This window comes from Thunnus thynnus, chromosome 6 (genome assembly GCF_963924715.1).
Source record: "Thunnus thynnus chromosome 6, fThuThy2.1, whole genome shotgun sequence".
Taxonomy (NCBI): Eukaryota; Metazoa; Chordata; class Actinopteri; order Scombriformes; family Scombridae; genus Thunnus; species Thunnus thynnus.
Window position 1 is genome coordinate 24,650,022 of NC_089522.1, and position 27,846 is coordinate 24,677,867.

The 27,846-nt window shown below is 37.7% G+C and overlaps 3 protein-coding genes across 7 annotated transcripts; 2 read left to right on the plus strand and 1 right to left on the minus strand.

Annotated features, from left to right (window-relative positions):
* Positions 1–977: 977 nt before the first annotated feature.
* Positions 978–6,630, minus strand: LOC137184812 (serine/threonine-protein phosphatase 4 regulatory subunit 2-A-like). 3 transcript variants are annotated; one of them, XM_067592850.1, is made up of 9 exons: positions 6,462–6,630; positions 5,661–5,742; positions 5,371–5,541; positions 4,410–4,503; positions 3,915–3,952; positions 3,685–3,759; positions 3,304–3,453; positions 2,771–3,048; positions 978–2,222 (listed from the first exon to the last, which is right to left on the minus strand). In XM_067592850.1, exons 1-9 carry the CDS (start codon positions 6,493–6,495, stop codon positions 1,900–1,902), a joined length of 1,245 nt encoding a protein of 414 aa, XP_067448951.1. In that variant the 5' UTR covers positions 6,496–6,630; the 3' UTR covers positions 978–1,899. The 3 variants fall into 3 exon arrangements, with proteins under 3 accessions (XP_067448951.1, XP_067448950.1, XP_067448952.1); XM_067592849.1 differs by lacking the exon at positions 6,462–6,630 and adding an exon at positions 5,845–6,351; XM_067592851.1 differs by lacking the exons at positions 3,685–3,759; positions 6,462–6,630 and adding an exon at positions 5,845–6,355.
* Positions 6,631–6,656: 26 nt separating this feature from the next.
* Positions 6,657–11,924, plus strand: LOC137184813 (eukaryotic translation initiation factor 4E type 3-like). Its single transcript, XM_067592853.1, has 8 exons — positions 6,657–6,851; positions 7,025–7,199; positions 8,107–8,179; positions 9,080–9,174; positions 9,268–9,328; positions 9,418–9,484; positions 9,652–9,807; positions 9,912–11,924. Exons 1-8 carry the CDS (start codon positions 6,794–6,796, stop codon positions 9,956–9,958), a joined length of 732 nt encoding a protein of 243 aa, XP_067448954.1. The 5' UTR covers positions 6,657–6,793; the 3' UTR covers positions 9,959–11,924.
* Positions 11,925–13,588: 1,664 nt separating this feature from the next.
* LOC137184814 (forkhead box protein P1-B-like) lies at positions 13,589–27,819 on the plus strand. Of its 3 annotated transcripts, XM_067592855.1 has the most exons (16): positions 13,589–13,693; positions 16,111–16,251; positions 20,164–20,301; positions 20,392–20,481; positions 21,477–21,597; positions 21,830–21,935; positions 22,067–22,174; positions 23,008–23,095; positions 23,509–23,586; positions 23,699–23,894; positions 24,294–24,370; positions 24,518–24,619; positions 24,787–24,914; positions 26,390–26,444; positions 26,661–26,827; positions 26,972–27,819. In XM_067592855.1, the coding sequence occupies exons 2-16, from the start codon at positions 16,126–16,128 to the stop codon at positions 27,132–27,134; spliced, it is 1,743 nt and encodes a 580-aa protein (XP_067448956.1). In that variant the 5' UTR covers positions 13,589–13,693; positions 16,111–16,125; the 3' UTR covers positions 27,135–27,819. The 3 variants fall into 3 exon arrangements, with proteins under 3 accessions (XP_067448956.1, XP_067448955.1, XP_067448957.1); XM_067592854.1 differs by having other exon boundaries at positions 20,164–20,481; XM_067592856.1 differs by lacking the exons at positions 13,589–13,693; positions 16,111–16,251 and adding an exon at positions 17,540–17,681 and having other exon boundaries at positions 20,164–20,481.
* The last annotated feature ends 27 nt before the right edge of the window (positions 27,820–27,846 follow it).

The window sequence follows — 27,846 nt, forward strand, 5'->3', positions numbered from 1 at the left end:
GGTGCCAGCTTATTTACTCCCAACCTGTTTACTATATACATGCCTGCCTCAATCTCACTGAAGCCTATAATAAATGTGTTGTTGCCACATTCACTAATGTTGGACATTAAATCACACCTTAGGCGTCAAGAGGGCGATTATATTTGGGAAATAAAACTTTTCGCAAGCCTTAATTTGGCTTTATTCAAATATCAGGCAATAGTTTGTGGTCATTTGAAAATACACATTTTCAGTGGAATAACGTGTGTCACTGTTAGTGGTAGCTATTGTTTACAGGTGAATGCTCGGCCTGGCCCTTGTTATCTGCTGACAACAGGGTTAGTGTTAATCTTAGCTGAGAAATGTCAAGGCCATCAGAGGAGTCACTGGATGTTATCCTCATATGATTAAAATGATTCACACCTTCTGTTGTTACATAAGAAACATTTAACTCTTACATATTTTCCTTCTTAGGATTAAAATCACTTAAATTGCTCTCTTGGGGTCTATTTAAGACTTAGCATTTCAGTACCCGTGTCTGGTTTGCATTGAAAGGACTGGGCCAAATAACTTTCACTCATGTGTCATCTCTATATCACTGTCACCTCCTCTACTGTTTCGGCTCAGGAAACTATCAACAAGCATACTAACACACTAATACTTAGAATAGGTTTACTCAAATACAAGTCTCAGAGGTCCACTTACCAAATTTCCACTGCATCAAAAGCTCAGTTAAAGACAGAAATGTGTATATTAGTTTTAGAGGTTTAATGTCATAAACTGTGTTAGACATGACATTTTTTTGGAACAGACCAAATTTAAAACATATTTTATTCTGGACTAAAACTCTGAGCCGACAGATCAACTGTCAATGTTGCTATTCTTAGAGTCATATTTCAAGCATTCCTTTAACTCAATGGCTCCAACTGTTCTGCAGTTGTGAAACATAACTGGATTTGCAACAAGAAGAAACAGCATATTGACTGAACATACCGCGCTTTAAATTTTTAGCATTTATTGCTTTCCATGAATACTATGATACAAGCTCAAGCATCCATTTTCCAGCGATTATCAGTTTTACGAAGGCATTGAACATGTATTACAAGTCTACAAAAACTGATTTACAGATATGTACTGTAAAAATCCTAGCTATCAAAAGAGACAGTTGTACAGCTAAGGTATGACATACAGAAAGTGTAAAAGTACCTTGTGTTCTGTTGACAGATTTTGATGCAGAAATGGCTTCACTTAAGCCAAACCAATATTCAATTTAACCAAACTGGTTACTATTGGCAACTTTTGTGTGTTATATTGGCTTCATACAGTGACAAAGCAAAACTGATGTTTTCCACATCCTTCATGGTGTCAATGCTAACAAGTGCAAGATAATGTTAATAAGAATTACATTTTGTGTTATGTGCTTCATAGAAAAAGCAAAACAGACAATCTGTGAATTGTTGCTTTTCATTCTTAATGGCAGGTGTCCTCATTCACCTGGAGAGGGACACATTCATCAGAAGGATAGTCAAAACAACAACTCAAGCGGTCAAATGTATCTTTTTGGAAATGCATGCCGAATGACTAATGACGTTATTTAATACATCAGTTCAAGGTTAAATTATAATGCTCAGATATAAAAATCGGGAAAAAAAGATTAGAAAAAACTTTTTAGTCAACAGTGAAAAAAGCAGAGTCTCCATAATCTTCTGTAAATCATTTCCTTCCAGTTTAAAGACCAGGCAATGTGTGGGCTTTAGCAGTAGAAACTGATGGGGACAAAAAGATCCTTCTATGAGGAACTTCAAGGTCCACATCGCTCCTGGTCCTGAAGTCTAGAGGTCCACAGTGCTACAGATATACCCCTTGGTGTGGTATCATACAGTGTTAAAAAAAAAGTCAGTTGGCAGGCTGGGCTTCAAGTTAGTCATGTTCCCCAGGCTCAATTGGAGTCTCTGTGCTGTTTGAATTGTCAGCATTGCCCTCTGTTGACAAGTCAGGTGAATTACTAGAAGAAGAGGGGACCTGCTTGTCGCTGGGTAGACCCTCTCCATCACTACTGCTGCTGCTGCTGCTGCTGCTGCTGCTGCTCTCTCCATTGTCCTGCTCAAAGCTTGTACTCTTCTCTGATGGAGCGGGCTGCTCGGGTTGGTCCACAGTGCTGTCATTTTTTGGACTGTGGGCATCCTCCCTCTCGGGTGACACTACTTCTCTTTCAGAAGTTTCTGTCTGTGTGCTGCTGGGCTCTGAGAAGCAAAGTGGACAACATGTTACCATTACATTCTGAATAACAAACAGGCTTTAATTCAAGGCAATCTTTATTTGGAGGCTTTTAAAGGTGAACGTGTTAAATAAATGGTTATGAAATGAAAAAGTGAAACCATCTTATACTGAACAGTATGAGGGAAATAATTTTGACTTTAACTGCACAATACAGTGCCAATTCTTAAACGACAAGCTCACCCTTTGACATTACATAGTCATTACATCTATTATGAGTATGGAAATATTGACTATAGCCGCTTTCAGCTGAGACTGTCCAAAAGTGTGCGCCCTTATCCCCATTTGTTTGATTTACTGTGTTGAGTCAAGACATGCAACAGACAACGAATCTGAACTCAGTAACCTGCAGCCTGGAGGAGGCTATGATGTCAGGCATTTTTCGTCCCGCATTCAAGTGTGGCCTTTCGTAACGGGTATAAACACTTTGGACATACATTCCCACAGTGTTGATATTACAACACTTTAATACATAAGTTTACATCAGCCTGAGTAAGGATGAGTTAACACTTACCGTGTTCCTCTGAAATGGTAGGTGTGTCACAAGATGTTCCACTCTTGTACTCTTGACCACAAGAGTCTTTTGAAGACTCCGGTGCCTCCGACACACTCTCTGACCCTTTACAACAAGATGACTCCTTCTCTTCGCTTTCTGCTTCATCCTCTTCCTTTTCGTCAAACTTGAGCCTCTTGACTTCGTGTTTGTCAGCATCAGTGTCCTCCTCCTCCTCGGGGTGTTTGTTCTTTATCCCGCTGTTGGGTGAAATTTCTCCCTCTGACAGCGAAGAATCACTGCGGTGATGACAGAAATGCAGGGGATCAGTTCATCAAATTATACAGTATACATAAGATCAAAGCATATTCAAGTATGTTCATGTGTTTTTCTATTAAAGATGGAGAAAATCTGCTTAAGGAGGAAATGTCTAGGCTTGGCAGCTATTATCAATGTCCCTACTTTTATGTATCTCACCCTAAAGCCCTACAGCCAAGTTGCTGTTGCAGATTATGTCCACGGTGTCACATATGTACCAAACTTCTTTTAATTACCTGATATGGTGCTCATCCTCTTCCTCTGTGGTTGGCTCTGGCTCTTTGCTAACTGTACAGTCAGAGAGCCCGTTGGTTGAAAGTGAGGTTGACAATGACAGCTTTGGTCTGTTGAGTGGTTTTGGTATGCCTGGTCCATTTACGTTTCGACTGCATTAAAAAAAAAAAAAAAAAAAAAAAAAAAGACCATTTCTTACACACATCAAATCACAGAATCAACAGAAGTACTAAGACCCAAACTGAAAGTGGACTGCCATTATTATTCCCTTGTTGTTTTCTGGTTATTTGGCTCTAAATGAATTTAACTTTCCACTTGCTAGTATATGAGGCAATTTGATTTGATTTGTGGAAGTCAATCACTGACAAGTATGTGGCTCCCACCTGTCTGAATATAGAGAAGAGTTACCAGGAAACATCACTCCATTCATTCTGTTTACACTGGATGCCCCATTTTTCCTTCGAAAGAAGTAGAAAGGCACAAAAAAACAACTGGCTGTTAATTGTAACTTTGTAATTGTAACTGAATAAGCAGATTCAAGGGAGCTGTCAATGTAAGAAATACTGCAACCAGCAGAGCAAGGGAACAAAAGTGTAACAGCTGATGTACTTACTCTGAGGTGGGGTACACACAGCTGACCACCATTACATTCTGCAATACAGAAACAGTTACATGTATCAGAATTTCAAATCCACAGACACTACATTTAATGCAATAATCATTATTAAGGTTTATCTTAGGGTTAATATTATCTTAGGGTTAATCTCTTAGGGTTAATATTTTACACTGCTACTTTTATTCTCTTGTTTTATCTGTCTTATTCCCTTTTTAGCTTTTTTTATTTCCAAATTTAAACACTTTTTAATTGTTTTTATATGTCTTTTTACTTGTGTTGCTTTTATATTCTGTTTTAATGCCTTTTATGCTCTATGTAAAGCACTTTGAATTGCCTTGTTGTTGAAATGTGCTATACAAATAAACATGCCTTGCCTTATCTTGATTGCAAACATTACAATATGTGGTTTTGGCTATTTATACATTAACAATGTAATATCTTAGATGTACATCATGGTGACATTTGCACAAATTAGTACAGTGTAGTGCTCACCTTCTCCACACCTCTGAGAAACTTGTCTGTTCCTGTATAGTTTCGCTTGGGGTCTGTAAGCAGTTCACATAGACGCTGGATGGTGAATGGGATTCTGGAAAAAAGTTACCAAGAGATATATTTAGGATTAGTCACACATAGCAGTCTCACGGCCAGCATCAACAGGGTGTTTGAAACCATGCCAAACCTGGCAGCATTGGAGCTGAATGAGCAAAAACGTATCAACCTGGACACACAATCCTAGTTACAGCTGGCCACAAGCTATGATATAAATGATTAACCATGATAATGCTTCTTATTTTCTGAGGAAAATGCAGTTTTATCTTTTAATGTTTAATACTAAGCTGACATCTGACTGAAGCGCCAAGGAAAATTGCAGACTTTTCTTATTTGCTTTGTTGCTTCCAACTGTACAGTTAATGTTGGCTGGAGATGTGAAAAAGTTAATCATTTTCAAATCATGTTATTTCACTACATATTAAGTTATGCAAATATGTTCTTGGGAAGGTCACACGCAACAGCTCAAGTTGACAAACTCCATCTTGACAGTGGAAAACTAGCAGAGGACAGAAAGAGACTATTTGACACAAGTTTAATATTGAATGCATTTCACAAATACTTCTGCAAATTATTTGGAGGCAATAACACAACTTGTTTGATAGTAGAAATTAATGAATTACAACACACAATGTGGCAGATCTGATCTCAGATTGATTCTAAAGTATTTATAATATTTCAGATTTCCTTTATGTACAACTACATAGCTTTCTATTTTTGGTTTAACTGATAACATGCATGATGAACACTAAATATCTAAATGTTATGGACAAGCACTGACGGACAACTGAACTGCCACACATTTTAGTTTTTGTATATGAGGTTGTAAGGGAGAATATGTTTGCAATATACAAAGGGGATCATTCCTATACATTGCGAATGTTGATCTAGCAGATTCACTTACCCGTTGTAACCATCCACTATTTTTAAGATCCTCTTCTTCATCTCTTCGAAGGGAACATACTCTACATTGGGATTATGTAGTCCTCTCTGTTCAGGTGTTGAAGCCTGGAAATCATCCATGATTTTCTCCAACTTAAACATGAAGTACGTCTTGAACTGTGACCACGGGATCCTGTAAGATATTGGAAACGCATTTCTGTATGTCTAGCACAAAAACACACTTTTTCTTTCTTTTTTTTTTTTTTTTTTTAACAAAAATCCAGAAAACCTGTGGGTGCAGTTAGTACTCACATTGGCTGCCCTGTCTTGGCGACATGACACAGGAATTGCTCCAGAGCAGGACTGGTCTCTTTTTTCCCTTTCTTCTCAAAATCTGTAAATGACACATGTAAAAAAGCAAGCATTATTTAAGTCTGTCACGTTAATCCAAATATCACCTAAATCTGACCCTAACATAAGCAAACAATGTTTTTACCTGCCATGATCTTAACCTGAAAGTTTTCGAAATAACCCAGAAGCATATGACCATTAGAGAATAATGTGGTTACTATGTAAATTATTCTGGACAAAGGTTAAATCCCGTTTATTTTAAGGCTACTTCTGGCTCACTAATTGTACGTTGGCAACGATTATCTGACTCTTTAGTGTTAATTATCAGCTGTGCCAAGTGAAAATATACTGAAAAGCGAAGAAAACAAGTGAAACGTCACACCACAAAATCACCAAACACCAATTTCAAATAACTAGAGGTTAAATGGAAAGTTCTTATAAAAGTTAGTAGCACGTTTATTATGACGTTACCTAGCTAGCTGTTTACATAATCGATAAGTATCAATAAAAGAAACAATTGATAAAAAGTGTTAAATAAGACAAACTGCTTTCTTGCAGAGTAAAAATTAAACTAGCTAGGCCAGGCAGAGAGGGAATCAGAGAGTCCCTGAGTGCCTCTTCTAAATGCTAGTCGTTGTTGGTAAGCTAAGTTACGGTAACGTAGTTAGCAGTCACCAGAGATTTTGGTGAGTGCAACAAAACAAATTTAAAAAATATCCTCACTACTAATAAATCACTTATTTGGATAACTGTAAAGATTGCCTTGAAGTGCCTCCAATAACGCGTCGATATCCATAGCTGTGTCCAGTCACAGGCAGGAAATACTTGCTAGTTAGCAGTAGCAGGTAGCAACTCAACAAAGCTGGTGGCGGTGAAGACTGCGCATGTCCGCAGTTACGTATTCACATTTGCGGAAGACGCGTTCCAGTTAACCCGACATCAACAAAACCTTTGAATCTGAATGCGCTCATAGCAACTGAATAATTAACCAGAACTGAAGTGTTGTATGTTCATATTGCGCGCGTAAATATATTTTCAGTGAAAATATATGTGGACAGACGCAGAAACTTCTGGGTCGCTCTAGTGCTCTGTAGATGCCGCAGGCTGTCAGCGGGCGTCATCGTTTTTCTGTTGTTGTGACGGCGCAAACCGGTGAGGCGACCAATGAGTCAGCAGCTGATCTGGGTTAATTTCACCTAACGAACCTGTATATTATATATATATATATATAGAAATATATATATACATATAATACGATAACAGCTCTGGTGGAAACATCTGTACCAGACAACTGCTTGTTTTTAACGAAGCCATTCGGTTTTCAGAGGAAGCAATGGCAGTCCCGGTAGCTGCCACATTACAGCTGAGCACATCATCAAGCCCGCCGGGTCTGCTGGAGCACAACATTCACATCAGAGACAGAGATTTGGGAGGCATTTCAAGTGATAAAGAAAATGACACGCTGCCTTTACATTCTCCGTGGACTTTCTGGCTTGATAGGTAAGTTATTTCCCCTCCATCGTTATATCATTATTTTTCAGCCACTGTCATGTAGGTTAACTCTTGGTAGCCGACCTTTTTTAAATGAGAACAAAGAAAGGAGGTGACGACTTTATCAGGCCTGGTGTAAGTCGGTCAGTGCAACCTACATAACAAATGAGGTGTATTTAACAGCAACATGGGGATTATTTGTCTTAATAAATCATATAAACATAACATAACAAAAACTGCTTGTTAATGGCTTGATGCAGCTTTTCTGCCAACTTCTTTTCCCTCTGACCTACATACGCAAGTCCTCTACTTGGTGGGGGGATCTTAAAATAAACAAAATGGTGTAATTATGAGAGATAAATTCTCTGGCCAAATATACTTACTGGACCTGATTTCAGAAAAGGACAGATTGAATTTATCCTGAGCGTTTACTTTTTTAAAACAAAAACTTGTTGAATCACTGGTGGTGTGTTTTGTTGACACTGTCTAGTAAAACACTCTTTTTTCTGTTACATTAAAACATATGTGGCAAACAAAGACCCCACTCAAGCATTCAGATGTTATTCTAAGAGTGATCTCAGAGTTAATGTTATGCAGTAATCACAACAGAGTTGACCACAAGTGACAGATACACAAGCCTCATCATTCACAGTATGTTCAAATTGGAGGGTGCTGTGTTCAAATGGGGTCAGTGTTGTTTACTGTTTACTGGCTTATTTGTCATCTGATCCCCCCCTCCATCCTGTCTGCTTGGAGGGCAGCTCACTGAAACATGTCTCAGTAACGAAGCACTGCGAAAATGCATCTGGAACATGTCAAGTCAGAGGGCCTGAGATTTTTACAAGCCCTTTTTTTAAAGGAATACATCATGTAAATGGAATTTAATTAAAAGTCTATCTGTTTTTTTTTTTGTCAGATCTCTGCCAGGAACAACAGCAGCTGAATGTGAGTCAAACTTGAAGAAAATCTACACGGTGGAGACCGTCCAGGTAAGATGCTTTACAATGTTGATACAAGGACACACCTCCATTAGACACAGTGTTGGTACATTGACAGCAACTCAGTAAGAGCTTACAGGAGGAATAATCTCCTTTGCTACTTTTCTGCTGCTCTAGGTGTTGAGTTATGACACATTTCTATAGCAAGTTTCCTCATTTACACTCAAATCAAGATTATGTGCTTGAGGTGTTATATCTCCACTCTACTGGTGGGGGTTTCTCTTTCTCCCGTACGCACTAAGGCCACAGTGCGTTACGGTGTCAGAGGCTTATAATGAAGACTCTTATCAGGAGACACGTCAGGCTTGAAAGTAAACATTGCATGCAAAACACCGCAGTAGCGTCACTACATGCTACGTGTACAGGTTAAACCACATTTAACACTGTGATCAGCCTGAGGTGCAGTAGCATCGCACGTAGCATTTTTAGGCTGGTTTGAGTGTAGGCTGGTGTTACTTTTTTGTTTTCGCCAATGCTCTGCCAGCATGATGTGTGACATTATGTCATCATGCGCTATAATTTTAAGAGTTTGGAGAGCTCCTGATGAAGTGTCAAAACAGGTTTGCTGACACAGAAACACACGCTAATCGACATGTTAATCTTTATAATTACTTATGACTTAATTAGCATGCCAGGTTGTTTTTAATATATCATTGGTGATTGTAGCAGGATGTTACAGAGTTCAATTGCCTCGTTATTACTCCCTAACCACAGCTGTGTTGGATAAGGATTCATAGATATTTTGGGTGTTTAGAGAAGTGAAGAAAAGACCTTTGGCTGTTTCCTACAATGTAACAAATGTGAAATATTAACAAGGAAAACTGTCTCACTGTGCCAATAAATGGTTCAATTAAACAACCTGTTTCCTTTTTCACCTTGGCTCTGGAGTAGAACTTCTGGAGAGTTTACAACAACATACCCGGTGTCTCCAGCTTGCCTCTGAGATGTAGCTATCATCTGATGAGAGGGGAAAGAAAACCCCTCTGGTGAGTTAAACGTACCTGCACTGTATGTGTTCATAATATTCCCAACTGTTTAAAACTGCTTTGTGTAATTTTTGTATGCTGCTTTGCATACAGGGAGGAAGAAAGCAACGCTAAAGGCGGCGTTTGGAAAATGAAAGTACCAAAAGAGTGCACCGTAAGTGACACGATCAATAAAAGTATTTGTTATGCACTATTTGCATGTCAATTATTTACTATTTAACAAACTTGTCCTCATATTTACAGTCTGTTGTGTGGAAGGAGTTGCTATTGGCTACTATTGGGGAGCAGTTCAGCGATTATTGTGCCTCAGGTAAATTTCTTGATTGAGTTACACAAAGCTTCAGTAGCTTTGGTTCAAGGCAAAGAATAATTGCAGTTATTTAATTAAAATGACATTGCTGTAATAACTACACAATACCGTGTAGTATAATATTGTCTGAAATGCATTAATGTCATTTTTCGGTGCTGTTCTTGCAGAGGATGAAGTGGTTGGGGTCAGTGTCAGTGTAAGAGACAGAGAAGATGTCTTTCAGGTCTGGAATGGAAATGCTTTGTGTGCCAATGAGTCAAAAATCTTAGGAAGAATCAATGAGCTCCTGCCACAAATACCCTTTAAAGCAGTGTTTTACAAGCGTGAGTATTTCCTTTTGAATGTTAACAATGATTTCATAGATTTTATAGGGACTGACAGTAACACCATAAAATGTGAGTAATTGTTCTGTTTGCTTCTATTTCAGCACACGAGGAGCACCATGCTTTTGAAGGAGGTCGATCAAGACATTAACATATTTTGCACATCAGACCCTTGAGATATAACAGATTTTTTTGTTGTTGCTTATGAACATGTTTTGGACCGTAATATTTGGGCAAATTTTGAAGCGGTTGGGTTGAAGATCGTAGTTTCTCAGTGTATCGTAATTACCTCAAAATGTAGCCCATGTATTATGACTCGCAATTGATGGAATTCCCCCATCTTCTTAGCACTACTGTCACTCAACTATATCCAAAATACTTTTGTTTTAGTCAAAAGCAAAAACCATTATAGTTTCATTTTATCTATGGCAGTGTTTGTATGTTTTTATACTGCAACATTTTGCAAAACTGTAACCAAAAACAGCAGATCATGTACAGTCAAATGTTTTTAGATGTATTATAGCATATTTTGTGCAGTTTCCTGAGCACAAACAAAGCTAGGTCTTTAAATTAAATCTCATTTTTGGATCTAAGAGGAGGCCTAGTTCCACAAAGCAAACCTTTAACAATACATAACAACGCTTTTCTAGTCAGCTCTTTTCTCTGTTTTGTATCTTACAGCCAAAATACAGTTGCCTATACTGGAGAACGTAAATATTTAGTATGCTGTAATGCTAGTATTTGAGCAGAAAATTGCACATTCTTTTTTTATTTACTTCTTTAGAATATGAATGGATTGTGAAAAGAAAATGTTCGTGTTACAATAAAATGACCTCAGTACATAAAACATTATGAGTAGATGCTGAGAAATATATGCAATCATTTCCATTCTGTAGAATTTGCAGCAAATTTGCAGTGTTGTGGTTGTAATTTTGTTAAAGCTTCTGCCCTAAATCAAGCACTTTGTTTCTTATGTCTAAGACATCAGACAGTCCCTCCAGGATTAAATAGAATTGTGATAACTGAGACCAAATACCCTTTTGGTTTTGTGTCACCTTTTCTGATGAAGTGTAATGCTGTTTTTATTTTTGTTTGTTTTGTAAGAGGTTTCTTTTTCAGCTTTTAATAGAAACATTTGTGATGTGTGAATGGCAAAGTTAAAATGATATGTTTTTTTTTTTTTATGTGTTCATAAGACCTGTGTTAGAATTAAAATTTGTGAAACCTACCCTTTGTAAAGCAGATAATATTGGCCCCGGCATAAATGAACAAGGACATGACACACAGAAATCTGTCTGTGGGGCACAAAAAAAAAAAGAAAGATGATCTAAATCTCACATTATTGTATGGCTGCTTGTGGCCAGTTTTAGTGTATTTGTACAAATCACTGGTGTTGGTGAAGTGATGGACTGCAGCATGGTCGAATCTGTATGAAACAAGTTAATCAGAGATGGTTTACTACTGCTGCACCAAAAGATTTTCAGTTTCTCTCAGATCCATAGCTTTAAAGTTTTCTTTTTTTTCTTTATTTGTATTTGTATTATTTACAAAAATCATAATCATATTAGTGAAATGTTGAAATTTAGGAAGTCAAATTATTATACATCTCACCAAAGGCGCCTTTCCCGTGTGTTTGTGTGTGTGTGAGAGTGTGTTAGTGAGGGAGTGAGATGGACTTTTCTAGGCGGCATAATGCAGAGCAGATTTTCATGTGTACTAGTACTATAATACTAAGACATCTGAGTTATTTATAAAGCTGGTGGCTTGGCATGGATTCTCTGCTCAAGTCAAGAATACGGAGGAATATATTTTCCGACCACTGACTTTGCCAAACTTAACATTGCTTTATTTTCCCTTTTGTTGTTCTGTTGTCCATGTAACAATGTTAAAAAGCACATACTGTAGGATAAGAAAATTACTGTACCCTTGCACATATGCAGTCGACCACTCACTTAAGATCTCAGACCTTGTAACTGATTGTTGATCTTGGATGGTGCCTTGTGTTTACCAGCAGTTTAGAATGTTACAGTCATCTGTGTTCAGCATGTTGAAACTGTATTTAGTCATGTTTCTCTATTAGTTTTACACGTGTTTGAAAAATAAAGATGCCTAAACCTTAGTCTTTTGTTGTTTGGAAGCTGTGTACATGGATTTGCTAATTTTTCATTTCCACAAAGTAAATATTTGCAGCGAATCAAATGTTAGACATTTTAATATAAAGTATTAATAAATGCAAGGCATTTCATGATTATGAAATTGACCATTCATTTTCAATGTTGCCACTATAAGGCTATCTTTACATATAGACAAAAAGCACAATCAATAATATAATTCTATTTTAATATCAATAAGGCAATCCTACACTGTACTGTACAGGATTTAGCAGCCCCTACTTGACTTGCAGTTCTAATATAGAGTATATTACAGGACATTGTCATTGTACAATGTATACTCAGTACACACAGTTAAAATAATGATCTTATGTTTAATCTCTGGTCTCAGTTTGATTTTGTTCATTTTTAGTCCATTTTAGTTATTGTATATAACTAACTGTATTTAGGTTCTTACCTACCTCTGTTGTTGATGTGATGTTTTTTCCCTCATGGCTGCTAGAACACTGTAATTTTCTTTTGGGATGAATACACACACAAGCCCAGCTACTTCAGTAAGAGAAACCTACCATTTCATGACGGACAGAAGGAAAATGTCTCCATCTTGTGGTTGCATTAAAGCACTGACAGAAATATTGAAGAGAATATATAAATAAAATGGAAGGCTGCATTGAATTTCATCTCCACGGGGAAAACAGTATTGACCTCATACTGAATCTAATTGCATGTAGGAATGAAATTATAATGTTCTAATCAAAATAAATTTCCATTTTATCATAATAGAAGTGTTAAGCCAATCATTTAAAGGGGATGTGCCTTTTTAATCTTCAATAGTGGAGGTAATTTCTGTTACAGAAATATTTCCATCACATAATGTTTAGAGGTGAGGATAAAAAAGAGATATAAGGAATAAAAGTTTTTTTGTGTTTTCCAGAAAGGACTGACTGAAACTTGCTGAAATTGGGACAGTTTTTAAAAAAAATAAAATTACTGAAAATAAATGCAATTGTTGATGGAACTGTGTTAATATCATTAAAATGAATAATTGGTATTGTTCTCTCCCTGATCTAACCACTTTGCCCTTCAGCTAACCCTTTACACAAGATCAATGGTTAATTTCATATGAAAGGCCATTTAACTATATCTGCTCTTGTGTAGATAATGTTGTTTCACCCTATAGATGGTTAACTTAATTTTAATCATTTTTAAAATTGTTTTATTAACATGCGAATACTACAAGAGACCTACAAAACACAGACATCATATTTTCAAGCGAAAACAAAACAAATAATCCTAAATACATAAATAAATAAATACAAAAAGGGGAAATTGCATATCATAAATGTGTTTTTTTTTCTTCAAAAAAAGATACAATAAATAAATAAGATGCTACTGCAGAGACTTTATGTGAGGCTTGGATTCGAAGACCTTTTTAAAAATTTGGATTTATTTATGTGAAATTTGCCTCACTGTATAACTAAATTTGTCTCTTTTTAGAGGGAGGAATTACACTCCAAGTAAGCAACGATGTGTATATTTCTTATACTGAATATTAGTTACATTTTTATCATTATTGCCTTTTTCGTATTTGCGTCACAATTCGAGATGATCTGAAACAGTCCCGCGTGTGAGCATGACGTCACCATTGTTTACTTTTACATAAGCCACGCCCTCTGTTAGCAACTTGTGGCTAGCTCGCTACCAAGGAAGGCACTCCGAGGTTTATTCTTCAGACACCACCCCGAGTCAAAGCTTGTCCACCTGTACATAATTCGGTGAGTAAACGTCAGCTCTACCGCGCGCTAAAAATCCACTTAATGAATTATAAATATAATGTCAGGTTCATTGTGATATAAAACGATAGAAGAGAGAGAGAGAAACGTTTCTTGTAAGCTAGCGTTAGGACTGGCTGCTAGCTTTTGTTGGACTGTTAACGCTATCCGCCAGTTTGGTTTGAAAACAGTTTTCCGGTCTAGCTAACATATATTATTAAAGACAGAAGATAGACAACACTAGGTTATTTTCACAGTTAACATACTAAACTTTTAAACCTCCCGTTTCCTCCGTTAATATGCTTAGCTAAAAGGTTCAAGTCAGGAACGCAAACCTCAGACTGCAATGGCTGGTGTTAACGGATATCGATTCCATTCATATTGGGTTAAGCTAACTGAAATCGCATAACGTTACATATACATCTATATAGCTAATATCATAGCTTATAAGCACAACTAACATTACATCAGATCACGTTCATTCAGAATTGAATGTGTCTCGTTCCCGGTGTCGATCGCAGGGTAAAATGGTTGGGTGTGCACTGTGCTCTGGAAGTCAGCTAACTTAGGCGTAACGTTACATTATTTAAGCAGAGACTACAATACTATCATCAAATCTTATGTACACGGGCCGATCAACCCATAGGTTTTTGAATGAGTGCAACGCAGCCACTGCAGACTGAAACGTAGACCAAAAAAAAGGTTGAGTGCACCTCAAACTAAAATTTCGGCTTACGCTGTGCAACAGCTTAGATCCAAACCACGGAGAAAGTTGAAGGTAATACAAAGTAACACTAGGCTAACATGACCGTGTATTCTGATAAACTGTGGAGAATCTTGTGGATTTATCTGTATCATTCCTATCCTGTAGTTTTGTTATTTACATTTAAGCAGCACTGATGTAAGAGTATATATTCATTTCTTTTTATTCAAGGGGTATTTTCTCAAAGCTTCTCTATTTTTACATGAGTTAACTATAGATGTGAGATGATACTTTTTAACAGCTCGTGTGTGAAACCAGATGTAAAAAAAAAAGTATTTATATTATTGAAGTCTACTATAAGGGAGGAGGTGTCTGTTGTTTGCTCTTTTTTGAGAAAAGGCCTCTTTGCGGTGTTTCTTTTCTTTGAAGAGTGATGGAAAGTTGCTCCTGTGGTGAGAACATTTTAAATACAGTAAAAAAAAAAGTCATCGTGGGATTATTACACAGCCTGTCCCCATCGCAGCTTTATAACTATCTAATTATCATAATACTAAAGTATCCCTGATAATATCTGTGTTTTACCATAATGCATAATGGAACTGATGTGAAATGGCCCCAGTGGTGAGCTTGGCTCTCACAACCAAAATCACTCCCACCCCCAACATCTTCAGAAATGACAAGGAAACGCTGTTCTTTGTCTAGAGAACTAATCCTGATCCTGAAAGCAAAAGTAAACAGAGGGAAAACCTCACCAGCAACTGCCTTTTATGATTAGATCAGTTTTAGTTTTCAGTTGCAGGAGATACCTCAGTTTTAAACATCTTAGTTCTAACTTGACTATGACGCATGACTGCACCTCAGCAGTCATCTATTAGTCATTTTAAAGGCAGGAAACACGGTGTTTTTTTTTCTTCTTTATTTGACTTAACTGTTTCAATCACAATTTTTATCTGAGTATATGTAGTCTAATCAGATCATCTGTCAGATGTTGCCCAAATGTTGATGTTGGCTCTCGGTGGTGATTGATTGATGAACAGATGGATTTCAGTATGTGACTTTGATCATTGGAAAAACCTTGAAATTAATAACATTATCCTTGAGGCAGTTTGGTCTGTTTCATTTGAGGCTTTCTGTGTAGTTTTCCATCTGCTCACTTTATTTTTTGCCTACTTTATTTACCTTTGTTTATGCTGTTTAGCTTTTGACTCAAACACTCCCAAGCTGTATACATAAAAGCCTACTTGTGCATTGTACTACCTGCCACAGCCGTTTATCGCACCACCTGGTTAATGGTAAATTGTTCCAGAAAGAAGATATGTTTGCACATAAACACGGACCCAGGGCCCCTGTGTTTACAGTAGTCATGGCAGCACTTGGTTATTCAACAAATAGACCTAGCATGTTCCTCTCTCACTTGGAGAAGAGAATGTTTGTCTTGGTGGGTAGAACTATAACAGTGCAGTTATTAACTTCTTTTTTTAACATCCAAAACAAGTTGTGTTTCTTTCACATGGTGAATGACTAAATAATTGGGGCCATTTCAGAGACCATTGTATACAACTGTAAAAATTTTGCTTGGACAATGGACTTCTGATTACCATCTGTGGTACCAGCTTTATCAAAATCACCCAGAAAGTGGCATTCTGTTTTCTGTATTTCATCATATCGTTCTGCTTTTTATCCAGTTGTTTTCAATTACACTAATTTCCTTTCTCAGGTCAGTGAAGTCCAGATGCATGAGTCTGGGTCAGAACCAACAAGCCACACCATTCCAGCTATTCAGACAGAGAACGGGAATAATACTGAAAATGAGAGTCGACTGAGGAGCAGCCAGACTCCTCCTCCAGAGGCACCCAGGGTCAGTCATTCCCAGCTGCATCTGTTCAGCACATCAGCATTTGTTTTTTTTATTTCACAAGCATCATTCTTACACATCTATAAAACGCTGTGCCTGTAAGACTGAAATGATTAGTAAATTCATTGATTAATCGTTTGACAGAAAATTTATTTGCTGCTATTTTGATCGTTTATTGATTGTTTGAGTAAGTTTTTCTGGTTCTGGTTTCTCAAATGTAAAGATCAGCTGCTATTTTTTTTCATACATACAAAAATATTTTGAGTATTTTTTTCATCTTGGACTGTTAGTCGGACAAAAAAAGTGATTTGAAAATGTCAACTTGGGCTCTGGGGAATTGTGATGGTAATTATTACAAACACGATGATTAATCAAGAACACAATCGGCACATTAATCAAAAATGAAAATAATTGTTTTTTTTCAGCCCTGTAAAAATGTATTTGTTTTGTTAGTTCTACTGTTCTCAGCGTAGTAGGATCCATTAAATGATTGTACCACATTGCTGAAATCACTCATGTGCAACAACATATTTCACAACGTTTGCTCAAACAGTCAAGATTCGAACAAGTCTGTTGAAACTGAAAACAAGGAACGCATAGTCTTGATTTCTGGCTATTTTTGATTTAAAACATGGACACAAGCGAGCCACAATCCACCAATATTTAAGACGAGTGTGTGGGTGGAAGTGGGTGAAAACAGACAAGAATGAACAGAATGATTAATGTTGCATAGATCTATGGAAAACATGTTCATTTATTTTTTTTGTTTGCAATCAGTTACTGTAAGTTTTAATACCACAGAACCAATTTGCTCAGCTCTAGTGACATCACAGTAGGGAAACAAATGACATTGTGTTCAGAAATGCTTAAATGTTTTTTTTTGCTGTTGAGTGCAGTTCTGTTGCTTTGTTTCAACACTGTACAGCCGCATGAGGGAATGTGTAAATGTTTATTCTTAATGTAGCAAATACATTTTGCAGCTCCTTGTTCTTCAGTAAAATATGAATCACAATTAGTTGTGCTACATTTGAATTACTGTACGTCATCATATACTGTTTTTTTGTTGTTGTTGTTGTCAGTCAGGACAGTGGACACAGGGCAGTCAGTTATTACTAAATGAGATTTTGGGTTAGTGTTTTGTTTTTTACATATAAAGGTACCTCTCTCATTCTCTGTCTTCTTCAAACTGCTGTTTTTCTATTTATGCTGAAGGGGAGCTCAGTGATGGGGGAGGTTGTGCTGAGGTTTGAAAGGGGAGGGAGAGCAAAACTCCTGCTGGGCGGAGAGATCAGTGTTATATTGTGAGTTTTGTTTATGCTCACATCATGTAGGTTGGCGAGTCTCTGTTTGATTTTTAAGGCTGAATGTTACCGCTGAGCAGCATTTTTTGTTTTTTCAGTTTCTAGAACAGACTTCTAAATGGAGATCATCAGGTTTGTCCGACTCTTTTAATTCTTTTTCATTTCAGATCATTACAGGAGGCTATCCTCAATTAGATTTTAATGTTTTGCTTAATTGTGTCTGTCAATGAGAGTAATGTCACATTTCTGTGGTTTTGTAATTTAATGTTCTTTTAGATCTCATCATGTTGAATCTTCATGTGAGTTTATCACCAAGTATGTGTGTGTTTTTATAAATGCCACTCTTTTCACAGGCTGCACCCATTAGTACATATGAGTAAATATTCATTCTCACAAGGGAAGGCAGATTGTTTGTTTTTCAGCAAGTTTTCAGCTTTTCTATGTGCTGTCACTCATCTCAGAGTTCACAAGACCAGTCTTGCGGGAACAGATCAATGTTTACACTCTGTTGCTCACTGGTATGACTTTCAACAATAACAACAACAGAAGATGTTTGGACTTGCTGGCTACCATGGCAACAGGGATTAGGCAAAGGCTGTTGTTGTGTTGATGGTGTCCACAGAAAAATAGAGGGGGCCAACTGGCTCTGTTTGTGGGACAGACCTGTTTTCATTGCTTTGGTGGCCACCTCTGCAGCATTGAATTTCATAAGAAAGGACAAACTAGGAGGCAGTCGTCTGTTATTGTTAACCCAAAGCCTGTGTGAAATTCACTGTCAGTTTGTTTACCCGATTCAAAACAGACTCTGCCTTGGAGAGAAATGTTTGTTTGTGGTTCAGACCGTAATTAAAATATGAATCTTAAGTTCTGTTTTTGTAAACAGACTCTGTATGCTTTTTTATTCATTATTTATATCTCTGTGCAATTTTGATTACTGTGTTTATGTTTACTGTAAACATCCCTTGAGCTGTGAGGCTTGACAGTGAGGGGGAGGGGTGTGGTAATTGCTGCAAGCCTAGCAGAGGATGTTGTTGTTTTTCTGGTACTGGTTGTTGTTGTCGTTTTGGTGGAGTTCTAATTCCCTCGAGCCATCTGTTGTTGTTGTTGTTGTTGTTGTTGTTGTTGTTTTTTGTTTGGTTTATTTTTAGCTGAAAATGGCTGTAGAGCCAAGGTCAGCTTACTAGACTGACCTGTGAACTGGGAATAATAATTACGCAGTACTATGAGTAACTATACATTTTTATTTTCATTTGAAACAGAGACATAGGAGTACAATCACAGGGAAAAACCAGGAAGGAGGTAAAAAGGCAGGGAGTCCATTAACTTAATATAACCTGACTATTGCAAAATATGTTGCTCAGTAAACAGATCTCTCCATACAATAAACAAAGATCTGAATTTATTGTATTACTGTTTTTATACTTTATATATTTAATTTGCTTTTGTCGTTCATTTTTATTTTTGTGACTGTGCACTTAAAGTAAACTCACCTACCATATTGTTTAGCTGAAGCTGGAATATATTAAGTGTATTAATAATATTTATGGTGCTGCATCTGCCAGAATCTTCTAGGTCACAGTGTTTGGACCATTGACTGTATATAAAGATGGACGTTATGATAGCTCCCTTTAAGTGAAGCCAAAACATCTTGAACACCCCCTGGTGGCTGGTTGCGGTATAGGTCATAAGACCATGTTAGCGATGTTTAGTTTGGCTCAGGTCCCACGAGCCAAACTAAACAATCAAAGTATACATCGAATAGATTTTTCCCCAAAGATGGTTTCTGTCATTTATAGGTAGTTCTTATCATGCTGATGTTTGTCCAAGTACTATTTTTTTTCTGAAAAGTTTGCTTTTAACTAGTCTACTGCGCAGACTCTGGCTCCAAATCACACAAGCAAAATGGCAACTCCCTTGAATGAGATATCTTGGCTTGACTTTTGCATAGCGGTAGTCTGTATTAATATACAGCCGATGATTTGTCGTGTTGCAAAGATGAGAACAGACTCTGAAGTGAGCTCAAACCTTTTCCTGTGTGTTCACAAATAACCTTCTGTTCAGCTGTGGAAACTTATTTAGACTTGTCTATTTCAGTTTCACTTCACAGTCTGACTTTGGATTTTAATTATTTTGGATATGAGGGTGCATCACTGCAAGTAATATTTCTTTTTATCCTGCCACACTGCAGTCACAGTGAAACTTTTCCTGTCTGAAGTTTTTGTCTTACGAATGAACTCTAGTTAAAGCTCTGTTAGAAACTCGGTTGACAAATACACATGACCAAGAAATCATTTGTCTCCAGCAGAAGTCTAGCTGTCTCTCGTAATCCCTTACCCTGATTAAAGAGATATGGTACCTGTTTATATGTAAACGCACTGATTGTGCGCACAAGAATGCAGTCCATATATACAGTAGATTGGAAGGAATTAGCATGAACACACATACACATAACCAGAACAGTCTACATATATGTTGTATTTTTCTTTTTTTTTAGTCGCTGCCGTACTTGTGTCTGTTTTAAAATGTCCCCTCTAAAGTCTTGGACTTGGCTTTCGCAGTGTTATCTTTTTTTCGATGTATGGATTTTAACTGATATGATGTTTGGATGATGCAGGTTACAGTGTCATTGTCCATGATGACCCCACCAGCAGAGGCCCCACAACAGCTGCAGCAGACACCACAGCAGCAGATTCTCAGTCCCCAGCAGCTCCAAGCCCTGCTCCAGCAGCAGAAAGCACTCATGTTACACCAGGTAATGTATGTTAAGAGGATTTATGTGTTTGTTGTTGTCTGTGTTCAACATAATTTTTGTTTAACTCAAATTTCATCGACATGTCTGCAGCAACAAATTCAAGAGGTCTTCAAGAATCAGCAAGAGCAGCTAAATATGCAGCTGCTACAACAGAAGAATGCTGGGATTGTTAGCCAAGAGGTAATCTTTATTTATTATAGCAATATTTTTGATAATTTCACTAATATTTAATCATTGTAACAATATGTATTATGCAACAAGGATAATCATTTCCAATATTAAGGACAAGTCTGATTCAGTTTAGTAGTAATAAGGTTTAAATGACAGAAGACTTAACACCAAAATCATAATAATAATTATTATAATCAGTTACTCATACTGCTTAGACTGGAATATCACTTTTAAAATGCCAGATCTCTGTGAAGAGGAGGATTGAAAACTTCTAGGCTTTTCATGGTGTGTAATTCATACAAAAACTGCATTTTAGGGTGAAGCTACAACAGCTTTAACAAATCTGGTTTACATAGGAGATGTTTTTTTATCTGTTGTATGTGCTTATTTGTAATGATTTCCTGTCCCAGCGTGTTCTAAAATCCGTCATCCACTCGCAGCCTTAACATGAAATTCATAACGCAAGTAGGCACTTGGCTGAGTGCACATGGCAGGAAATTCAGAAAATATTTTGTTGTGTACCAAATGTGCTCTGCGTAGTTTTGATGACAACAGAAGTGGGCATTTCTTCTGTTAGGTCTGTTGTTTACAAGCAAAATACAGGGGAAAAAAAAACTGGAAGTGTTGCTGCACACAATGTTTGATAACAGAGAATATTATCATAAAAATAAATGGTATCAGACTTGTGTCACAGCTCAAATAGATGTTTTTTTCTTCCTTCTTTAAATGGCTAACATTTGCTGATTTCACAGTTTTTGTAAGCTAAAATGATTGACAGCGCTTGACTTCATGGTTGTATGTTTGGTGAGGCTGAGGTGTGTGTGTGTACATTTTCAAGCTTACAAAATATTTTACTCCTCTATCTCATCATAGCATAAATTCCTCATAGATAAAGATTTCTTTCATGAATCAAACTGTTGACACAACCCAGATAACAACTGTATTTGGTATGACAAACAGGAAAGGCAGTCACTGATCAAGGTTGTGTTATCTTTCTGCCACAGCTGACATCTCAGCAGATTGCCATCCAGCAGCAGCTCCTTCAGGTGCAGCAGCAACATCTGCTCAACCTGCAGAGGCAAGGCCTGCTGTCTGTCCTTCCCACCAGCCCCATCACAGCCCCAGGTATGCTGTGCTGCACTTCTTACTGTATGTTTTGTGTAGGGAATGCAACATGTAGAGGAAATACTTTCAGGTACAACGCTTGATGTTCATCGGTGTTTGACAAGGTTTCCAGTTTTAAGTAAACACTGATGCAAGAGTCAATTGTAATTATATGCTTCCTCATGCGAAAGGAATGACATTCCACTGTACTAGAACACAACAACTTATCTTTGGTGTATATGTGCACTTTCAGGTTGTGAGAATGGTAGCATTCTGTCCGCTGGTGGGGACACCAGAGAGTCTTCCAGTCAACAATCTGCTACAAATGGTCTTCACACTCTCATGAAGAGGAAAGAAAGGTGCTTCACACATTTACACTCTCCTGTCCAGACTTATGTCGTTATATATCCTGTTCCATCCTCCGGTTGTGCAGTCATGCTCCAGTTTCAGAGTTGTATCATTAACGGTGGATTACTTGTACTTGTTGCAGTGCACCGCTGGATGAAAACACACAGAATAGCCATCCTCTGTATGGAAACGGCATGTGTAAATGGCCTGGCTGTGAGACTGTCTTTGGAGACTTTCAGGCATTCCTCAAGTGAGTGGTGAAACCTTGCATACCTCTAAAGCTGGCGTGTGTTTTCTTCACATCAATCAGAGTGTGCTGTGGCACAGATATAGAATGTATATAATAAAGACATGTTTGTATTTTCTGTATTTTGCATTATATAAATATTTGTACATGTCATTTCATTCTCATCGATTTAAAATGAATTAAACCTGCAGAAGCTCTTCTCATAACATATTTTACAGATGTTTTTTTTGTTTATTGTCTTTCTCTTTTTGATATTATTCAGGATTATTTAATTTTGTATATATTTTTGACTGTTATGCACCACAACAACAAGGCAAATTCCTTTTATGTGCAAACCTATGTGGCAATAAACCTGGTTTCTGACAACAACAACAAATAAGAACAGTACTCTTGTAATGAGAGCTTACTTTCAGTATCAGTACAGGAGTTTGCTGTATAGCTACATAGGGAAGTCAATTATATCACTGTATAAAATATTACTTCCCCTTCTTTTATCATGTATTTCTTATGTTTTATTGTTGGGTCCATTTTAGTACACCCTCCAACAAATGTTCAACATGCAAACTGCGACTTGCAACACGAGATCATTTCCTGTCTCACTAATTTTAACATGTTTACAACACCAAACTTGCAAGCTGTGCATGTGCACATGAGAGAACTGTGGGAAATTGATCTGCAATTTGCGAGTGATAGTCATTTGTGAAACACGGCTCTTGCACCATTTGCGATCTGCGTGTAAGCGATGCTCGCACATGGCTTCTGTGAAACAGGCCTCTGCAAAGCACATACCAGGTGTTCCTAAAGCATGTCATGATTTTGAATTTGTTTGTTCGCAGACATTTGAACAGTGAACATATACTTGATGACAAGAGCACAGCACAGTGTCGTGTGCAGATGCAAGTGGTTCAGCAGCTGGAACTCCAGGTACGCATTCATATTATTTTCTTTTAATCAGGCTTTTTTTTTTAAATTTTCTTATTTTTTTTAATCAAACAACAAAACAGACAACACACCATTGATTAATCAACAGCAGTGTGTGCTGTCACAAAGAGAAATTGCTTGAGTGGGGTGAGGTATCCTGTCTTCTTTTCTATCTGAAAACCCTTTGAAAGAGAAAAGCTTTCAAAGAGTTTTCAGATAGAAAACAAAAGATGAAAGCCTATTAAATGTCTGCAGTGGTGTTGTGTTTTCACACCAGGCCTGGAAACAGAAGTGATGTCTTTTTAGATAATTACACATCTCAGGATGCCAGGAAAGACGTCATCCCCACACTGAATGTCACTTAACTCAAGCCGTGAATTCACCAACTCTGAATTTCTATTTTGGTTCTAACACAGCTGAAGAAGGACAAGGAGCGACTGCAAGCTATGATGGCTCATCTGAAGTCCTCTGAACCCAAACCCGCAGCACAGCCTGTAAGTACCTGCCATGACTGTTTCCTTCAATTAAAATAAATATTGCTTTGCTTGTAGTTACGCTGACGTATTTCTGACTTAACTCCTTTGTTTTTTTGTTTTTTTTTTTCAGGTGAATCTAGCATCTAATGTATCCTTCTCCCAGGCAACATTGCCCAAAGGCCCTCCTCCTATGAGCCTGTCTCAGAGTGCCACGGCACCATCCACACCCCTGACGCCGCTGTCTGAATCCCCTTCAGTCCTCACTCCCAATAGCATGTTCACTGGATCCCCTGTACGGAGGCGGTATAGCCGGTCTGTGAGCCAAGGTAACAGTGAAATCATGAATTAGAACTTTAATTAATAGAGAAGTGTTCAGGCTGAAACATGCTTCTGCTAAGATACACTTAAACATAATTTCATAGTGACACAGTTTGTGTTTACATTAGCTCATAGCAGCTCACCTAGGTGCCAACATGCAGACCTCCAAACTATGTGTCAAACAAACACACTTGTTTGAGCAGGAAAGCATAAAAGGTATCAAGAGCCCAACCCGAAACAATTAAAAAAAACATTTGAAAGGCACACAAGCAGTATATTTTGTTCTTATTTCAATTTTTTTAAATATTATTTCTTTTTTTTATAGTTTTTATAGTAACATGTTTCTTCCTTATATTTTGTACATTATTGTGCGCGTATAAAAATTGCTGGTTAATGTCTTTCCGCAGATATAATTGATAATAAGGAGTTCTACTTGAGCACAGAAGTCAGACCTCCATTTACATACGCTTCTCTCATAAGACAGGTAAAGTGTACTTCATTTATTTTACACAGCTACAAAAGTACCGTTGACAATATGAATGTACATTTTTGCATGACATTAGCTTTCCAAAGTCACAATTAAGTGGATCCACATCTATAATTGTTCTTCTCACTTCTTCATCTATTTCAGGCGATATTCGAGTCACCTCGCAATCAGCTGACATTAAACGAAATCTACAACTGGTTCACAAGAAACTTTGCGTATTTCAGGCGCAATGCAGCGACTTGGAAGGTATTGACTCCGTTATGCATGAAATATCATCGGCTATTAATATATGAAACAGGAAAAAGTCTACAGAAATAATTGCTTGTGTTTACATTTCAGTTCAACAAGGTAAATACTAATTTAATACTTGAGATGTGTTCATGTGTAATTTATTCTATTATTTAATCTTCCAGAATGCTGTCAGACATAATCTCAGCCTCCATAAATGCTTTGTACGTTTGGAAAACGTGAAGGGAGCTGTGTGGACGGTAGATGAGATTGAGTTCCACAGAAGAAGGCCCCAAAAGACTGCTGGTAATGGGTAGGTGTTCTTTGGACATAAAGCCTGTGTGTTTTCAGATATTACTGGAAGTCAGATGCTTCACATCAAAGTACTTGACCTTGTAGCTGCACCTCATAAAGTGCACACAATATCTATACTGTAAACAAGTCTTTTGAGTTTCAAAGGCTATAAGTGTGCTACAAACAAAATCCAATTTGGCCAGTTTGCACAAGCAAATGGAAGGCTTTGCTAACAACGTGAAGTGCCTCGTTTGTTGCAGTTTGCACTGGCCTGCAAGCTGGACTTCCACATTTTTTTCCACTGTCAGCAACTGGTCAAAAATGTCTTGTTTCCGGTGTAATGTTCCGAAACAATGACTCAAATTTGCTGGCCGGCTGTGGCTCAGGAGGTAGAACGGGTCGTCCTTTAATCAGAGGGTTGGTGGTTTGATCCCTGACTCCTGTTCTTTGCATGTCGACGTGTCCTTGGGCAAGACACTGAACCCCAAATTGCTCCCGATGGTTACACCAGCACCCTGCGTGGTGGATTGCCACCATCGGTGTGTGAGTGTGTGTGAATGTGATGAGTGAGCATCAGAAACATTGTAAAGAGCTTTAGATAAAAGGGCTATTATAAGCAGCCATTTACCATTTTAGCATCAAATTTGTGTAGATTGTACAATACAAACCTGGAATCAAAGTGTGTACATTTTTAGTTTTTCTTGGTGCCAACAGTTTGAGTTAGTTTCTATGCATGTCAGGCTCTCTGCTCCATTACTGCACATACTATATGCACGTTAGCTCCAAGAGTTGGTTGAAACGATGTCTCCAGCTGACTTTTTTTTTCTTGTTTTAAAACAAGAATCCAGTAAAAGGAGTCTTATGTTTTCCCCTTGGTGGCTACATACATCATATCGTGCTAAAAGGCTGAAATTCACCATCTTGACAAGTTGATGATCCATGTAGAAGGCATATTTGTAGTCATAGAAAAAAAAAAGTAAGATCAGACTGTTAATCAATTCTAATGTAACCCTTATTGATTTATATTGTATTGTTCATATCTTTTAAAGAGTATGTTTCACTGTTAACATTACAAGTGCCAGTGAATTTGGCTGAGGTTGCTCAAGCATTAGCAGAACAAGCTAACATCTGTAGCTTCTGTCAGAGCAGCTGGTCTCACTTTATTCCTCACACTTTTGCTCTTGTGTTTTTGGTTTTTGAAAGGCTAAAAAAAAAAAAAAAACACCCTCCAAACTCTTTAGAAACAGAATATAACACTTACTACAGCCCCATGCCCACTGCTTGACGAGGCTCGACAGGCCTGCTGTGCCTAGTCACGGTTGCACAGCTATGATTGAACAATTACTGTTCGGGTAAGGGATTTAGCAAATGGCCAACTGCAAGTGCACCAAATTCTTTTCTTGGTATAAAGTCAGCACCAAACACTTATCTCAGGTCCTACAGATGTTGATACAAGATAAAATATAACCTGCTATTTTCTCTCTGCACTAACAGATCTCTGCTGAAGAACTCTCAGAACCGCCAGGGCTTTGCTGGGTCTGCTCCCCAGGTAACAGAAATCTACTATTTCAAGCTCTGAATAGTGTATTATGAGTAATATGAGTCTGTTGCAGCGGACAGACAAAGATGAAAGGTGACAGTAATGTGTCACACTGTATCGTGCCCCAATACTAAATATTGCAGTAGTCTGAAAATGGCAACCACTCAGTCTACTATGTGTCACAGTATTATACACGTGACAGCTGTGAATGTTGCTTTTTTTCAGAGCGGTGGTGTGGACTGCAACAACTCCTTCTACAACCCAGCCACTATGGGAAGCATCCCGTTACACTCCCTGCCTCACGTTCTCCAGGAGCAGATGAACGGAGCCCTTGCCAACGGATCCGGATACCAAAGTGACAGCAGCGCGACTCAGTCCCCTCCACAAGCTTTGTAAGTGTCAGCTCCAGAGACCGAAACGGACTCCGCTACATTCCCCGACCTCTAGTGTATTTGACTCAGCTGTGATTTAATGTAATTATGTGATCACAAGTCCTAATTACAAGTTTGTTTTTTTTTGCATGTTTATCAAACCAGCATCAAAGAGGAGCAGGAGGATGAGGAGATATGTGAAAATTATCCCTATGAATCTCCGGAGAGCACAGATGAGCACGGCCACAGCCCAGAGATGAACCACGATGAAGACAACGGCAGCCCGGAGAGGCCTAACCTTCATCTGGATCGTGTGCCTTCTCTCTGACCGTGAGGTCCAAAGTTCTCCGATACGAGGCCACCTCACTCACAGCCTGTGTGACTTTGTATTCCAAAAGATTCCAAAAAACAACAGCTTCATCTGCGTAACCAAACACTCTCTTCTTGGGGATTTTTTTTTTTTTTTTTTTAATTTATTTATCAGCATTTCTTATTTTTTTTGTTCTTAATCTAGCTTTTGATTCTTTCTGTACAGTAGAGTGAGATCACCAAAACACATATGTGATGAAACTGTTCATGATTTATCTTTATTTTATATCTGTATACAGAAGGACCATGATGAGCAGAGAAGCCAAAGCAAAGGGAACATTAATAGTTAGCACTTCACAATGAAAAGTTACCCCTTCTGTGTAGCTACTTTATGCTATGTTAGGGCCACACTACCTGATTTTATTTTAGTAGTCATAATATATCAAACTTTGTAGAGGAAGTTAAAATGTTGCTTTAAAAAAAATGAAAATGTTCACTGCCAACATGATCTGATATATTTGTATTGAAGGTATAATCAGTTGATCAAAAGAATGTGTGACTTCTTTATACTTGTTGGTCTTTTTCACCCCCGCCACAAACATTGCTGAATTTGCTCTAATTGAGCTTGTAAGAGTAGAAAAAATAGATTTACCATTATTGTAAACCAATGCATCTCTATGAATAAATTCCTCATGATAAATGTGTATACTGTATTTGTCTTTCATCTAGTT

What these genes read in the sequence shown, in the direction of transcription:
- LOC137184812 (XM_067592849.1), bottom strand. Translation starts at nt 5,890, where the DNA reads ATGCTTCTGGGTTATTTCGAAAACTTTCAGGTTAAGATCATGGCAG. An exon ending in GCCAAGACAGGGCAGCCAAT is followed by an intron (nt 5,542 to 5,660) that starts GTGAGTACTAAC and finishes AATATCTTACAG; the next exon opens with GATCCCGTGGTCACAGTTCA. An exon ending in ATAGTGGATGGTTACAACGG is followed by an intron (nt 4,504 to 5,370) that starts GTAAGTGAATCT and finishes ACTTTTTTCCAG; the next exon opens with AATCCCATTCACCATCCAGC.
- LOC137184813 (XM_067592853.1), top strand. Translation starts at nt 6,794, where the DNA reads ATGCCGCAGGCTGTCAGCGGGCGTCATCGTTTTTCTGTTGTTGTGACG. An exon ending in TGGACTTTCTGGCTTGATAG is followed by an intron (nt 7,200 to 8,106) that starts GTAAGTTATTTC and finishes TTTTTTTGTCAG; the next exon opens with ATCTCTGCCAGGAACAACAG. An exon ending in GGGGAAAGAAAACCCCTCTG is followed by an intron (nt 9,175 to 9,267) that starts GTGAGTTAAACG and finishes CTTTGCATACAG; the next exon opens with GGAGGAAGAAAGCAACGCTA.
- LOC137184814 (XM_067592854.1), top strand. Translation starts at nt 16,126, where the DNA reads ATGCATGAGTCTGGGTCAGAACCAACAAGCCACACCATTCCAGCTATT. An exon ending in TAGCCGGTCTGTGAGCCAAG is followed by an intron (nt 23,895 to 24,293) that starts GTAACAGTGAAA and finishes GTCTTTCCGCAG; the next exon opens with ATATAATTGATAATAAGGAG. An exon ending in TTGCTGGGTCTGCTCCCCAG is followed by an intron (nt 26,445 to 26,660) that starts GTAACAGAAATC and finishes GCTTTTTTTCAG; the next exon opens with AGCGGTGGTGTGGACTGCAA.